Below are 16935 nucleotides of genomic sequence, written 5' to 3' on the forward strand. Positions count from 1 at the left end.
AGCTCAAAAGATCTTCAAAAAGCTCCACATACATCATTTCCTTCCAGATAGTACACGAACCTGTAATTACTCTAAATAGACTCTATATAGTAATAATATACCTTAAAACATTCATAAACCATGGTTGAAAATGGGTAAAATCTCTGGTCTATCAACTCCCCCAGACTTACTCTTTTGCTTGTCCTAAAGCAAAACACAACAGAGCAGTCTCTCTGAGAGAATGGAACGGCCCGATGTCGTGATTTCTCTCCATAGGAAGATGGAAATGAGGTGGATTCCACAAAATATCTACACAATGGAACATCCTTATAAAATGTTTCTGCAGCTGCCCTTTGCTTTGTCTACACTTGGTAAGCTCACAAAACTTGGACTCCAGCCTGATGTTGTTACCTTTAACACGCTTCTTTACGGCTTATGTCTCGAAGATAGGATTTCTGAAGCCTTGGCTTTGTTTCACCAAATGGGATGTACACCCGATGCCATAACCTTCAACACACTGATTAACGGTCTTTGCCGCGAGGGTCGTGTTCTCAAAGCTGTAGCTCTGCTTGATCGGATGGTGGAAAATGGTCTCCAGCCTGACCATATTACTTACGGAACAGTTGTAAAAGGATTGTGTAAGATGGGCGACACTGTCTCGGCCTTGAATTTTCTAAAGAAGATGGAGGAAAGCCACATCAAAGTCGATGTGGTTATCTACAGTTCCATCATTGATCGCCTTTGGAAAGACGGACATCATAGCGATGCTCAAAATCTTTTCAGTGAAATGCAAGAGAAAAGTACTTTTCCGGATGTATTTACCTACATCTGTATGATAGATGGTTATCGTAGCTCTGGTAGATGGAGTGATGGCCAGCGGTTGTTGCGCGAAATGTTAGAAAGGAAAATCGACCCTGATGCTGTAACTTTCAGTGAATTGATCAATGTATTGGTCAAAGAAGGCAACTTCGTTTTGGCTGAAGAATAATACGATGACATGATCCGCATGGGTGTATATCCTAATACAGTAACTTATACCTCAATGATCGATGCACTCTGCAAGCAGAACCGCTTAGATGAGGCAAAACATATGTTTGGGTTGATGGTTACAAATGGCTGCTCTCCTAACATTCTCACCTACAATTGTCTTATTCACGGTTTCTGTCAAATAGGCGATCTAAGTGCTGCTCAAGACCTTCTGAATGATATGATTTCTCATGGTGTGCGCCCTAACATCGTAACTCGTGGCATTTTTCTGTGCGGTCTCTGCAACCATGGGAAACCAGAAAAGGCTTTAAGAATGTTTAAGGTCATGCAGAAGAGTGAGATGGATCTGAATACTACTGTGTATAACACCATCATCCATGGAATGTGCGTTGCTAGTAAGTTGGATGAAGCATGGAGTTTATTCCTTAATCTCCTCCACAGTGGTTTGCAACCTGATGTTCAAACTTACAGTATATTGATCTCAAAGCAGGCAATTTTGTAGGGGCCGAAAAATTATACTCGGAGATGGTCTGCATGGGTGTAGTCCCAGATACTATCACCTTTAGCACAATGATTGATGGACTCTGCAAGCAGAACCGCTTAGATGAAGCAAAGCATTTGTTTGATTCGATGGTTACCAAGGGCTGCTCTCCCGACGTAGTGACCTTTAGCACACTCATTAATGGCTATTGTAAGCCTGAGAAGGTTTACGATGGGATGGAGCTTTCCTGTGAGATGTACCGAAGAGGAATAGTTGCTAATGAAATTACTTACTACACTTTGATTCATGGGTTTTGTCAAGTGGGTAATATTTATGGCGCTCTAGACATTTTCCAGGAGATGATTTCCAGTGGTGTGTTTCCTGATACCAATACTATCCGGAATATTCTGACTGGTTTATGGAGTAAGGAGGAACTGAAAAATTCAGTGGCAATGCTTGAGCATCTGCAGATGAGTATGGTATGTCCTTCTCAACACGTCTTTTTCCAATTTCTTTGCTTACCTTTTGTGTTTTGGAGAATGTATACATATTGATGTTATCCTGGAAAGTTTGCTAATAAATGTCCAATTTCAGATTTAAGATACAGAATCCTGATTAACCCGCTGATTGGTTGAGTATATGCTTGTTTTGCAGGATCATTGATTAGAAGATGAATGAAAGAATGGATTGCTTTTCTCTCCTTGGTAGCAAAGCTTCAGTGCCTTTTTTTTTTTTTTTTTTTTTTGCTAGATCTAATTTTTCTTTTGAAAGTTCGTTATGCTTGGAAATTTTAATTTTATTTTCCTTTTTTATGATTTTATAAGTAATACTGATATGGATATGGGATATGTTCTGTGATGGCCGGTTGAACAAAAAATTGTTGGATATGCATTCTTAATTTACTTGGATATGCTTTGGTCTAATGTTTCTACTTTCTGTTGGAGATTTATTTTGTCTCTCTACACGGGACTGCTACGTGCTTCGTCTTGTTTGTATCCATTTTGCCATGTCATTTTGGTATTTCTCAAACGTATGTAGATTGGAGTGATTGGTTGTTAACTTGTTATCTGATGGAATAACAAATTATTAGATATACTGTCTCATTGTCAATTTTTTGATTGTCTGCTTTGGGAGTTTGGTAAAGCAACAGGCTGATGTTTGAAAGCTTTTATATATCATTTCCTTAGGTATAGCATATGCTGAAGTTAGTTTTCTTGTGAGGGATACTAGTGGCAAGGAAGCTTATGTTAGTTTCTAATTTACAGCATAGTGAAACATTGGTTCTTAGCTCGAATTATGTAATCATCGAAGGGAAGTAAAGTGCTCAGGCATGCACCAGTTTTCTGATTATTTAGAGAAGATAATCAATAGTGGAAGCAACACAATGCGAATTTCGGTTCCCACATACAACACAACGTATACTGTTCATCTTTTTCAATAGTTCTACGCATCATCTGCTTCTTAATCCACGTATATCGAAAAGTAGTAAAATTGTAAACCCAAACGAAGATACAAAAAAAGTGATCAGACATAGTAATTAGATCAGATGAATACACACATGCAAAGTATTAAATGAGTCTGAGATAAAATAAAGAGAACAAAAATCAATATAAATTTTGGAAAAGAAAAAATAGTTTAAGAAAAATAAGATCAGAAATGAGAGTGAGAATGAAACAGTGGGATGAATGGTATTCTTCGTCTTTATACATATTATACAAAGAATATCATAGTCAAATAGTTGTTATGATTATAAACTTAATTTTTGGTGTTGTTCTGTATATTGCAATTTAATTTTCCTATTATTAAATCAGAAAAAAATGCTCTAGTATTTTTTTTTCACAAAAAGAAAGCTCTAGTTGTTTGGTATAGTGTTCCAACTTTTTTTTGTTGTAAAAACTTATTTTATATTTTCCATTAAATTTATGATGAATAAGAGAGCATTTATTATTATTTTTTGGTAACAGAGCATTTGTTACTTGGTCATAGCCTTGGCTTTAGATAATTTTCAAATAATGGACAATTTCAAGTTATAGTATTTCAACTTGCATGCATATGTTTATTGTCTGATTAAAATAGAGTTCATAGATGCATATACGGTATACTGAGGTATGATATTGTGATATAATAAACTAAGTCCACATCGAAAAATTAGACAAAGAGAATCTAATATATAAAGAGCTGTCCAACTCTAATAGTACGAGGTTTTTGGGAAGGAAACCAAAAGTAAATCCATGCGGGCCAGCCTCTTAGGCCCAAAGTAGACAATATCATAGTAATCGAACAATATAAAGTTGGACAGAGATTTAATAAATCCCAACAATTGGTATCAGAGCGGTTGACGAGAAATCTACAAGAAGACCAAAATACCCTTCAAATAGGAAATGAACCCATCGAGTTAGGATTGAGGGGTGTGTGTGGCAGAGTTCAAGTCAAACGATTTTGGAAGTCAGTTGTGGGACACAAGATGAATGTTATTCTTAGTTCGAAAGGGAGAATGTGATATAACAAACTAAGTCCCACATTGAAGAATTAGACAAAGAGAGCCTAATATATAAAGAGCTGTCCAACTCTAATAGTACGAAGTCTTTTGGGAAGGAAACCAAAAGTAAATTCATGCGGGTCAGCTTCTTAGGTCCAAAGTGGATAATATCGTACTAATCGAATAATATAGAGTCGGACAATGTCCCCCAACAGTTTAGCAGAGCTCGAGGTCACCGTAGACACCGTACCATAAAAATTCTCTATGATTTAACGCGCTATTACTTCACTGATTAGCGTTTAGCAACAATATTATTATGTACTCTATAATGAAGAATCATCCAACGGAATTTATTCATTTCCAACATTATTCTAATATTCACCTTAATTTTTAAAATAGGAGTCTATATATGTTTTTTTTTTGAGTAAAGCATCGAAGTAGATCAGTCAAAGTCTATTATATGTTTTTTTCTTAAAAAATAATGTATTAATTGGCCATTATGTTTAAAATAAAAATAGAAATTATGATTGAAATCTCACGCAAAAATACAGTTGTAGATATATATTCCAATAGTACAATCAATTCCTGATATAGAAATATTTGGATATATCCTGATTCCTAGAATTATTTTTATGCAAAATATATAATTTAATTTGTTTAATTATTATTCTTTTTTCAAACTGAAAAACACCAAAATACATTCATTTTTTTTGTGGCAAAAAATATTTAAAATGACTCAGAATCACATAAAGTTTCCCAAAGTAAAAGAAATGAAAAGAAAAAGAGGAAGAGAACATTCTTTATCTCTGAGACTTTCAGAATTTATCATCAAAATTGTTTAAATACAAAAGTTTCATTGCTCTATTTTACATTTTTATTAAGGAAAAAAATTAAAAACTCATATTTTTCGCCTCCAACAAGGAAAAAATAGAAACAAAAGACTTGTCTTTGACCGCTCTCTCTTCTTTATAGAGAGAGAATTCTCTCACCCTCTTATCCCATCTAAATATTTCAGAGGGAGGAGATCTTGGTATCTTTTGTTATTTTTTTTATTTTTTTTTTTTGTAAATATTCCGCTTGCGGATCAAACTTCGCTTAGGCGATATCGTGCTTCGCGATGGCGATCTTTTGTTGTGTTTTTCATTCAAATCTGAGCAGTCCCTAAATTTCTTGATCTTCAATCTCGGGTTTGGTATGAATAAAAAAGCTTCGAGTTGTAATCGGAGCTGTGTAAAGCTCTTTCACATATGCTTGATTACGGCTGTTTGGTGGTGAACTCTAAGATCAGCGGTTTGTCCAGAGGTCTTCCAAAGAGTGTAAAGCTTTATTTCAAATCGATTAATAAATCGAAGTAAAGTATCTCTGATTGGAGGAAGTATGGAGCGTTGAAAGCCTCTTTCAATTTGGAGTACGATTAGTAGAGTCGGCGTTCTCATGGCGGTCCGGCAAAAATCTATCTCCGGTTATATAGAGCTTCTCCTGTATAAAGACCTCCGGTGGTCGAAGAATCCAGCCAGTCAGTCCGATTTTATGGTGATAAGGGCTTTAATCAGTGCAAATCGTTTACCTGAGAGAAAAGTTAAACGGAGAGGCGATATCGGAGTCATCCCGGCGGCACAAGCTCGGACGGCTGCTTCAAAGTTGAAGGACACGTGTACCCTTACCTGTTTCGAAGAGCTTCTGCAGATGACGCGAGGATGGTGATCCAGTATCAACCGCTTTCTCTTTATTTGGGCTTAACTCTTATTATTTTTCTCTAAGTGGACTTTGTTGTACTGATCGTAATGTATTGCCCATTGGGCTATTGCAATGAAATGCACAAGTTGACAAAAAAAAAAAAAGACTTGTCTTTGAATCCAAGTCTCTCTCTCTCCTCTCTCCTCTCTCCATCATCTCTGCTAATTCCTTTTTTTGTTTTATTTTTTCAGAGTGAGTTTCCATTAGTAGGTTTATAGTTAAATCGGATAAGACCATCCCCAGTTATTTATATATATGAAATAAACCTATTTTTTTAACTTTATTATAGAAAATAGAACACTATTGAAACAAATTTAATCTAAACTCTCTTTTATTTAGAATGGAAAATAGAGCTGTTCTGGAGATGCCCTAACCTCTTCTCTGGTTTAACTAGTCGTTAGCATTTCATTCTCTCTCTCTTTGCTAATCTTGGTCTCTTCAGCGTACTTGTGGACGAAAGTTGTCGTGCTTTCATCTGAAAGTTCGCCGGGAGAGAGAAGCTGGGTTTAATGAGTCGAACTTGAGGGAGAAAGAAAATGGGATCGAACTGTTGTTCTTTAGCTCTACTTGTTCTTGGGCTCGTCTTCTTCGTTTCTTGTGATGGGTCCTCCTCTGAGGAAGGTATTTTATTTTGCTTAAACCCAGATCTCAGATTCTTTCAATCGAAGAAAAAAAAGTCTTAATTCATCTGATAAGATTTGTGGATCCTCTACTCTGTCTTTGTCTACAGTTGGAGCTCTTAGAAGATTCAAGGAAGCTATCTATGAGGACCCTTTGCTCGTTATGTCTAGCTGGAATGACCACCCCAGTTCAGATCCTTGTGCTTGGACCGGCATTGCTTGCTCTCCCTCTAAAGACCATGTTATCAACATGTAACAACCAAAACTCTTTATCTTCAACTTTGTTTTATATTCTGTGAGTCTTCTTTCTTCTGTGCAGCAGTATATCTGCTTCATCTATAAAAGGGTTTCTCGCTCCTGAGTTATGTCAAATCACCTACCTTCAGGAACTGTATGGTTTCATCTCTCTCAAATATGTGCCTTTAGATTAAGAGTAAACATCATTCAATGCTTCTGCAGAATCCTACATGGGAACCTTCTACTGGGGACAATACCAAAGGAGATTGGGAAGTTGAAGAATCTCAAGATCTTGGACTTGGGAAACAATCATCTCATGGGACCTATTCCTGCTGAGATCGGGAGCTTGTCCAGCATTACGATAATGTAACAAAGACTCAACCTTTTCAGCAATCAATCAAACTCACGGTCTTTTAAAAAAATAATAATAATAAGAAGACAGTTTTGTTTCGCATTTGCAGAAATCTTCAGTCCAATGGTTTAACAGGAAAGCTACCTCCAGAGCTTGGTAACTTGAAGTACCTTAAAGAACTTCATATCGACAGGAATAGGCTTCAAGGAAGTCTTCTTGCTGCTAGCTATCCCTCAAAAGTGTAAGTTTGGCAAAGGATGAAACAATTCTTTGACATCTGTCTATAATTGGAAATGATTAATGGAATTTTTCTTCAAATTCAAGTGCAAATAGTGCCGGGTTGTGCAAGTCTTCTCTGCTGAAAGTAGCTGACTTTTCATACAACTTCTTTGTGGGAAACATTCCGAAGTGTTTGGAGCACCTTCCAAGGTACTCTTATTATCATCTAGGTTGTCTTTTTAGAGTTCTAGTCATCTCCAAATTTTGATTGGGAGTTTTTCTTTGCAATGTTCACTAGGACGAGCTTTCAAGGGAACTGCATGCAAAACAAGGATCTTAAGCACAGACCTTCTTCCCAGTCAGCTGAAATTGTGGCTAAGCATCATAGAGCATGGAGACCTAAGTGGCTTCTAGCGCTTGAGATAGTCACAGGATCAATGGTGGGTTTGCTCTTCCTGGTTGCACTTTTCTCAGCAGTTCACCGCTGGAACAACAGGCCATCTCTCATCATTCCCTGGAAGAAATCTTCAAGCGATAAGGAAAAGCTCACAGTCTACGTTGGTTAGAATCTTTTCCAATATCCTCCAATACAAAATCCATGGGAACAAACAACTCAAAAGAAGTGGCTTTTCTTTTTCTTTTACTAACAGATTCTGAAACGCTGAAACATGTTTCGAGATTCACAAGACAAGAGCTAGAAGTGGCGTGTGAAGACTTTAGCAACATCATTGGTTTATCTGCTGATAGTCAGGTCTATAAAGGAACAATGAAAGGTGGCCCTGAGATTGCTGTGATCTCTCTTTGCGTCAAAAAAGAAGATTGGACCGGATACCTTGAGCTCTATTTCCAAAGAGAGGTAGCTTCTTCTTCTCATGTTACATTGTCAAAAAGCTGCTTTTGTTTCTGAGCCATTTTCACACTGATTCAGGTTGCAGATTTGGCTAGACTGAACCACGAGAACGCTGGAAAGTTACTGGGATACTGCAAAGAGACCTCACCGTGTGCAAGAATGCTTGTCTTTGAGTATGCATCAAACGGAACACTATACGAGCATCTCCATTGTAAGCATCTAACTTCCCCAGAGCTTTCTTTGTTGCACCTCCAATGTGATAACATTATTACTATGATACAGATGGGGAAGCGGCTTTAGTATCATGGGCAAGACGGATGAAGATTGTCATAGGCATCGCACGGGGTCTCAAGTACCTTCATATGGAACTTGATCCTCCATTTACAATCTCTGAGCCGAGCTCAAATGCGATCTATCTCACTGAAGATTTTACTCCCAAGGTAAAAAAAAGTAAAGTGAGACCAGCTAATTTATCTGAAACCATACAATTAGCTAAGGTAAAGCTTATGTTTCTCTGATGCAGCTGGTTGATTTTGAATGCTGGAAGACTATTCTTGCGAGATCAGAAAAGAATTTGAGAAATATTAATAGCGAAGGTGCGGTATGCGTGCTCCCAAACGCAATGGAGAGTCGGTATCTCGATGTATCTGGTAATATATATGCATTTGGTGTTCTTTTGCTGGAGATTGTGAGTGGTAGACCTCCTTTCTGTAAAGACAGAGGCTTCTTGATTGAATGGGTAAGAAGAAAGCTTCAAACTTTGTTACTTTCAACCAAATGGGTTTGACTTTTTTTTGGCATGTTACATGTTTGCAGGCGAAAGAGTTTCTTGAAACACCAGAGGCAATGGGGAGTTTGGTGGATCCGGAGCTGAAACATTTTAACCAAGAAGAGCTTGAGACTGTATGCGAGGTGGCGAGGCAATGCTTGGACAGGGATCCGAACAACAACAGCAACAATAACAAGAAGCCATCAGTTGAAGAGATATGTGAGACGTTGGAGAGTAGAATCAGTTTGTCAATATCCGCAGAGCTTAGATCATCTTCTTTGGCTTGGGCTGAGCTCGCGCTTGACTCGTGATGAGGGGAGAGATAAATTACTAACTGGAAACCAAAACAACCCCCAAACTCTGTAAATCAGTCGACTCGTTTACAAACATTTGATATTGTTTTTTTTTTCTTTCTATTTCTCTGATCTTGAGGAGTGTGTTTGAGTGCTTACGTGTTGCTTTTGTTCTTGATTACTTTTTTTTTGGGTGTTTAACATTGTGTTTGTAAAGGAAGAGAGACATATAGAGTTTGTAAAAGATATTAAATTTGGAAATTCTATGAGAGGTTAAAGAATGTGTAGTGAACTATTTTTTGAGCTATGGTCGGGGGCAGAGGCACTGAGGTAGTGGTGGGGTCAACTGACCTCAGTAAAATTGGACCAAAAAGTTGAGCTTATTTTTTCCTAAAATTATCATAAAATTTAGCTAAAATTTGGCATTTGACTCCACTAATTTATGTTTAAATTCTCATTTGCTCCCATTAATTTGTAAGGAAATATTTTCGTTATCTAATAATATAAAGTAGGCTTATTTCTCTTATATTATTCTTCGTAACGGCTTATTGATTTCTACTTTGCTCCTAGCTTCTGCGTAATTAACCCACCCCTCCACTCTGCAGCATTCAATCGACCTCATCGAATCTCCAAAATAATTGTCTAAAGCTCAGACAACAACAGTGAACAATCTGAAGATGCATCAGAGCCTATGCAAGTTGATAAGACTACTAAAAGAAGGACCATGAGGAAAAGGAAAGAAAATATTCCTAAGCATCTTTAGAGAGGAGTTAATGATAAGGAGATGGATAGTTTTACAAAAAAAATTCTAAGGATCCCAATGGATAAACCATTTGAGGAAGCTTACTTTACCCATAGGTTGTGGATGTTTTTCAGAGAGACTAAGGAGACTGAACAAGACATTGAGAGAATGTTCCATCAGATCAGAGAGAAGATGAGACAGAGGTTACACTGAAGAAGAAGAGTGATCTTGGAAAGTTTGTAGTACTGTGCTTGATAGGCGGCATTGACTACCCTAGTGCACTCTACGACACATGTTCTTCAGTCAGCATTCGACCAAAGATGATGGTAGATCATCTAGGTCTGAAGATATAGCCTTCAGAGGATTCATTCATTTTTGTGGACTGTTCTCAGAGGAACTCAAGAGGAATCATCAGAAACCTTGGTAATGCCCTAGTTCCAGTAGACTTCCATGTCCTGGACATCAAGCTCAACTTAAATTCTTCTCTACTACTTGGGAGAGCCTTCATGGCTATCGTAGGAGCAATTTGCGACATGCAGACCAACAAATTGTGCCTGACACTCATAGACCCTAATGTATATTATGATCCAGTGAGTGTTGTCAATCCACAGACGTCCTACATGGAGACTGAAGATGATCTAAGATTCATTGCATTTTGATACACAAACCCTGGAGCTGAAGTGGAATCAGACAAATGAAGCATCGATCGACACTTAACATGAACCGTCGCTCGATGATAGGTCTGAAGCAACGATCGACAAAGCTTTGGAAGCACCGATTGACAATCCCTTGCGAATGAGATAGACGACTTCCCAGAAGGATCTATCAACAGTTGGGAGAATGATTGCTACCAACCTAGTTTCACAATTCACACTGCTATACCTTCAAAAAGGAAGATCAATGAAATGGAGCCTGATGAGTACGATGAGGACTACAGAGAAGAAGAGATCATTGAGTATTGTGGCCTTGCCATGGATGAGTAATTCACTTGTTAGATTTATGGTACAATAAAGTTATGAGGGATTAGCCCAAAAATAGAATTGCTAAGGTGATAAATATCATTCAAGGAATTGTTATTAATGCATGTGTAGAGTAGCTAACTAAAACCTTGAACTGTGGACAAGTATGACGGTAAGTTCTGCACCAGCATATATTCCCGTGAGTTAGGATTTCTTAGAAACATGCGACAGCTGATTTAGAAAATACTAATGAACCTATCAATCAACTCACTAAAGCTTGCCTAAGAGAACATCGATTGACGCTCTTACCATAGCATCGATCGACGTTCAATCCATATAAACAAGCGACAACTGAGATATTAGACTTAGTCAATAGGATTGATTCAACAGCGAAAGCTGGAATACTTTCTCATAAGAAGTTAAGTTCTAGGATTGACAACCTAAGTATTCTATACCTCTATAATCATGATTACCTGAAACCCTAGATCTAGCGCTTTCATTTAATTGTTTACAAACTCAAACCAATCAACTGAACAACTACCTTGTTAGTTTTGCTTATTTACTGTTTTCATAATTTACCTAGCTTAATCATTGTTGATTCGGATCTACAACTGAACCTCTTATTTGGGAGAGTAAAAGTTACTCCTTGGGTAATTCGAGTGATATCAATGCTAATGTTTTTAATCATAGAACATGAATTCTAATTGCAAAATATTCCAGCTTCCGCATGCGGCGAATAAATCCAGTTGATCTAAATCTATATCTCAGTCGGCGCTTGTTGATATAGTTTGAATGTAGATCGACGCTATGTGACTAGCGTAGCTCAATGCTTACCAAGTCAAGCTTTACCGATATGTTCGATAGGTTCACTAGTTTGACTAAATCAGCTATCAGTTGTTTCTAGCAATCCTAGCTCAAGGGAATAAATTCATATAAGAGACCATGTTTTCGATTGCACCTAATTATCATAAGTTCATGGTTCTAGTTAGCTACTCTAGAACACAAGCATTACAAACAATTCTTTGAAGGAAATCTTTATCACCTTAGCGTATCTATAGTTTGGGCTAATCTCTCAATACTATAATGAATCTCTAAACCTAGCATGTGGATCTATTCAGACATGAAGATTGTCACATAAATGATAGATGAATAGAATAAAGATAAATAAAACCAAAACCAATGGAGTTCCAAGAAGGAGTTCCTCTATTCTCTCCTAACTTAAGAAAAAACCTAAAACAATAGAATAGAAAGCATAGCTGTCAACAATGGCTTATAAAACATATAAATATGGATTAAGTCGCGCATAGGTATTCTGGTAATAATTGGTGACTTTTGGGCTTAAGTCGGTCAATGTAAAAAGTTCTTCAAAACGTACATGAACCTGAAAAGACTCTAAAACATACTGCAAACACATATAATAGTCTCTAAAAAGCACATATACCATGATCTAAAAATCCATGGTATATCAACTTCCTCAGACTTACCATTTTACTTGTCTTCAAGCAAAACAAAAATAAAGAAGTAAAAGAGGTTTGAAAACGCAAGGACTCGCACAATTTTTAAACTTACTACTTTCACCTCTGAAATGTTGCAAGCCACGCTAGATCTGTGCCAACTTTAGAGGCACTTCATATACTAGACCCTAGCTTAGCAGCCAAACCATCTTACCCACAGCTCAGCCGATTCCACCTGACATACCCTTCTACTAACCTCATTTTCTGCATATAAATGTGTAGGCTAAAACTTGGGAGTATCGATCAAGAGACATATGAACTCTTAGCCCAACAGGTATCTGAGTAAATAGGTAGTCTTACTATCGTTTCTTTTCTCTTATATCTCTCTTCTCTAAATCATTTTATCTCAAATCCAATGAACAATGATGATGATGCAGTTCATCTTATTCATCTTCTTTTCGATTTTTCTTGGCAAAGTGTAGGCGAATAGTGGAGTCATCGGTAATGTACCTACCTCTCGCTTCCAACGATTTGTGATCATTACTATAAATTAGAATAGTGGGATCATCAGTAAAAACTCTATAAAATAATAACTTTGGGATTATACAATTTTATTAATTTATAAAAAAAATTGCACTTTTAAGTTTTCTGTTTTACAATATATGTTTTAATAAAATAAGAAGAAAAATTAATTAAATTAGATTTCATTTCCATAAATTATTACGTATTTCATTGACTTGTCTAACTTTATATGTGAATGTGAGTCAATAATAATATAAGTAACTTTTTATGGGTCAAATAAAAAATTAACTCAGATTCTGGTGTGTTAAAATAATAATTAGTTTGTCTTAGTTAATCAACAAGACTTTGAAATAATTAATTTGCAAGATATTTAAAGCTCAGAGCTATATGCCAAAGCTTGCTCAACTATAAAAGGCCTTCGAAACTTCCCCTGTTTCTTCCGAATAATTTGATTCGATTAAGCAACAATTTCATTAAAAATAGCAAAATGAATAAGGCAATCTTTCTTTCTCTTCTCTCTATCCTCCTTCTCCCTCTTCACACGTTTGCTTCGGAACGTGTCGGTGATTGGGGTCCCATCAAAGACCTTAAGGATCCTCACGTCATAAAGATTGGCCAGCTTGCGGTCAACAAGTTCGTGAACGTTGTTCGTGAACGTTGTTCGTGGTGAGTTTCAGGTAGTATCTGGTGTGAATTACAGGTTTGTGGTGGAGGCTGATGATGGAAGTAACAGCACATACAAAATGTACGAGGCCGTTGTATGGGAGCAGCTGTGGATGAAATCAATGAATCTCACTTCTTTCACGCCACTATTAAAGAATCGATTCCTATGATTAGTCTACATGTATCATAGCACTCTTTTAAAAATAGCAAAAATAAATTAAAACATACAATGTTACAACTAATTTATGTATTATCTTGCATTTCAAATCATGTATGGCAAAATCTTGATAAATAATATTGAAAAGTTTTAACATCCGCTAATTGTGATGAATATACAACATACAGTATAAACTCTATAAAATAATAATTTTGGGATTATACTATTTTATTATTTAGAAAAAAAAAATTAAAAAAATTTCACTTTTTTTTTTTTTTACAATATATGTTTTTATAAAATTAGATATATATTTGATCTTATCGTATATACATTAATCAGATTTTTGAAATGCAACATTCATATGAATTTTGTTATATGATTTAGTGTATATAAAATATGTGTATATAATTTAAATGTGGTTTGAGATATAATTTTACAAAATATCTGGACATAATAAGAAAATATAAATAATTTTGTTATGAATACAAAACAAATAATACAATCGTTTATCCTACTTATATAAAGTATATATACATTTAAATAATAATTTATTATTTCCATGGGACCATATATTTACATAAGAGTTTCTAAAACAATATTATCTTTTCTATATAATCAATTTGTGTCATATTTTGAATCGGTCCAATTTAGGACCAGAAAATATTTAATAATTTACCATGTTTTTTACTGTTTGGATATAAATCTTTTCAGTCTTTTCTAAAATTTTTGGCATAATACCATAACAAAGAACAAAATTAATTAAATTAGATTACATTTCCATAAATTATTACATAGTTCATTGACTTGTCTAAATTTTTATGTGAGTCAGTAATAATATAAGTCAATTTTGTGTGGGTCAAATAAAAAATTATTTGTTTTATTGGTTATTCTATTCCGGTCTGATTACCCAGACCACCTCAAGTTTGAGTAATAGAATAGCCGTTCGTCGTAAAAAAAAAATTAACTCATATTTCAGTGCGTCAAAATATTAAGGGCAAATCTCAAAAATAACATATTTCTAAGTTTATGTCACAAAAATAACCCTCAAAAACTAAAATGATCAAAATAGCATTTTTTCTTCTGAAAAATTTAAATTTTTTTTATTTTTCAAAATTTAAAATCTTATCCCCAAAACCCCATTCCCCAACTCTAAACCCTAAAACCTAAACTCTAAACTCTAACCCTATACCCTAAACTCTAAACCCCAAACCCCACCCCTTAACTCTAAACCCCAATGTCTAAATTAATTTATCATTGAGGTATAAGTGTATATTTAATTATCTTTTTTGATAAAAAATTAAGTGCTATTTTGGTTTTTTTTATTCTTATAGACTATTTGTGATAAAAACTTTTTTAGTCATATCCTAGTCATTTTCTCAAATATTAATTAGTTTGTCTTTTAATCAACAAGTCTTTGAAATCATTAATTAGCAAGACATTTAAAACACAGTGCTATACGCCAAAGCTTGCTCAACTATAAAAGGCCTTCGAAGTTTCCTATGTTTCTTCAAAATAATTTGATTTGATAAAGCAACAATTTCATTAAAAACAACAAAATGAATAAGGCAATTTTTCTTTCTCTTCTCCCTATCCTTATCCATCCTCCCTCTTCACATGTTTGCTTCGGAACGTGTCGGGTGATTGGGGTCCCAACAAAGACCTTAAGGATCCTCACGTCATTAAGATTGGCCAGTTTGCAGTCAACGAGTACAACATACATAGCAAATCTGAACAGAAGTTCGTGAACATTGTTCGTGGTGAGTTTCAGGTAGTATCTGGTGTGAATTACATGCTTGTGGTGGAGGCTAATGATGGTAGGAACATGTGACGCCCGCCACTTTCAAAATAAAATAAATTGATAAAAGCGAAAATAAAATAATAATACAACTCAAATAATAATAATCTTCATATAATATAATAGTCGATACGGTAACAAAAGGCCTAAAAGCCCAACATCGATAACATCCGAAATATAAAATACGATATAAACCAAAAGTCTGAAATAGGAATAACGTAGGCGATAAAAGTCCAAAGGCCTGGAGGCCCGATAACGATAAAAGCGATAAAACGATAGAAGCCCAAAAGCCCAATAGCACCAGTCCGATAATCACTCCTGCTCGTCGGTCTCACCTGAAAGGGGGAAATAAGGAGGGGTGAGCGACAGGGGAATCGCCCAGTGAGGTATGGGATGCTAAACCGCAAACCACTGACTCAGTTCATAGCACTACAACTATGTAGGCATAGCTCTAGCATGAGACAATCACGGTGCCTATTACACCACACAGAACAATCACATATGTCTAGTGGACTAGACATGATACAACCAATGCGATAATAGCATATCACATTTCCTCATAAGGATATATATACTTTACAGGCGTCGCTAGCACAGTAGTCCACACTGCACCCCGCAAATCTCTAAGGCGTCGTAAGTACAAACGTCTCTGTACCCCCGCAAATCTCCACAAACATGGCAGCCAGTGCAAACGTCTCTGCACCCCGCAAAACTCCTCAAACATAGGAAGCCAGTGCAAACGTCTCTGCACCCCGCAAAACTCCTCAAACATAGGAAGCCAGTGCAAACGTCTCTGCACCCCGCAAAACTCCTCAAACATAGGAAGCCAGTGCAAACGTCTCTGCACCCCGCAAAACTCCTCAAACATAGGAAGCCAGTGCAAACGTCTCTGCACCCCGCAAAACTCCTCAAACATAGGAAGCCAGTGCAAACGTCTCTGCACCCCGCAAAACTCCTCAAACATAGGAAGCCAGTGCAAACGTCTCTGCACCCCGCAAAACTCCTCAAACATAGGCAGCCAGTGCAAACGTCTCTGCACCCCGCAAAACTCCTCAAACATAGGCAGCCAGTGCAAACGTCTCTGCACCCCGCAAAACTCCTCAAACATAGGCAGCCAGTGCAAACGTCTCTGCACCCCGCAAATCTCCAAAACATGGACTCGTATATATATACATATATATAACAATTCTTAACATCAATCATTTCAATCAACCGTTGAATCCTCTATTATCCTATTTCCGGTTTAACAATCAATAATAATAATAAACAAGCAAGACTCTCAAACAGACTCGATTCACAGAGACGGATCATGTTTCGAAACTAAACTTTCCATAACGGTAGTACTAAACTAGCTCGGGATTTAACGGAGTAGCCCTCACCTTAGCAATGAAGAGAAGTGGTATATATGAACTCCAGCTGCTCAAATGGACTCCAAATCTGAAATCAGATCGAAATTTCGAGTCAGAACGCCTTTCGAACGGTTTAAAACGGGTATTTACGGAAAAGTCAACCCGCTGGTCAAAGATCAATTATTTAATTAATTAATTAATTGATTAATTAATTAATTAATCCGGTTTATCCTAACCGATTTCCAATTGATTTTAACCGACCGGTTTAACCTAACCGAATCGAAATCGATT

The 16935-nt window shown here is 36.4% G+C and overlaps 2 protein-coding genes and 1 pseudogene across 2 annotated transcripts in view; 2 read left to right on the plus strand and 1 right to left on the minus strand.

Annotated features, from left to right (window-relative positions):
* The first annotated feature begins 220 nt into the window (after positions 1 to 220).
* LOC106338436 lies at positions 221 to 2110 on the plus strand (annotated as a pseudogene).
* A 3876-nt stretch (positions 2111 to 5986) lies between these two features.
* On the plus strand, positions 5987 to 9280 carry LOC106336808 (probable LRR receptor-like serine/threonine-protein kinase At1g63430). Its single transcript, XM_013775747.1, has 12 exons — positions 5987 to 6284; positions 6394 to 6535; positions 6603 to 6674; positions 6743 to 6886; positions 6982 to 7113; positions 7197 to 7301; positions 7390 to 7652; positions 7742 to 7947; positions 8020 to 8152; positions 8224 to 8381; positions 8465 to 8680; positions 8758 to 9280. Exons 1-12 carry the CDS (start codon positions 6200 to 6202, stop codon positions 9019 to 9021), a joined length of 1920 nt encoding a protein of 639 aa, XP_013631201.1. The 5' UTR covers positions 5987 to 6199; the 3' UTR covers positions 9022 to 9280.
* A 6315-nt stretch (positions 9281 to 15595) lies between these two features.
* Positions 15596 to 16935, minus strand: part of LOC106337615 — a 7566-nt gene continuing 6226 nt past the window's right edge. Inside the window, exon 5 of the transcript XR_001269079.1 lies at positions 15596 to 15630. The gene's annotated coding sequence lies outside the window, so the exon portion shown is untranslated. The remainder of the gene's footprint in view (positions 15631 to 16935) is intronic.

The sequence above is a fragment of the Brassica oleracea genome, chromosome C4, assembly GCF_000695525.1.
Source record: "Brassica oleracea var. oleracea cultivar TO1000 chromosome C4, BOL, whole genome shotgun sequence".
Lineage (NCBI taxonomy): Eukaryota > Viridiplantae > Streptophyta > Magnoliopsida > Brassicales > Brassicaceae > Brassica > Brassica oleracea.

Bases quoted from the DNA above. Each gene is read 5' to 3' on its own strand.
- LOC106336808 (XM_013775747.1), top strand. From the start codon at position 6,200: ATGGGATCGAACTGTTGTTCTTTAGCTCTACTTGTTCTTGGGCTCGTC. The intron at 7,114-7,196 runs GTAAGTTTGGCA...TTCAAATTCAAG, and splicing joins GCTAGCTATCCCTCAAAAGT to TGCAAATAGTGCCGGGTTGT. The intron at 8,153-8,223 runs GTAAGCATCTAA...ACTATGATACAG, and splicing joins ACTATACGAGCATCTCCATT to ATGGGGAAGCGGCTTTAGTA.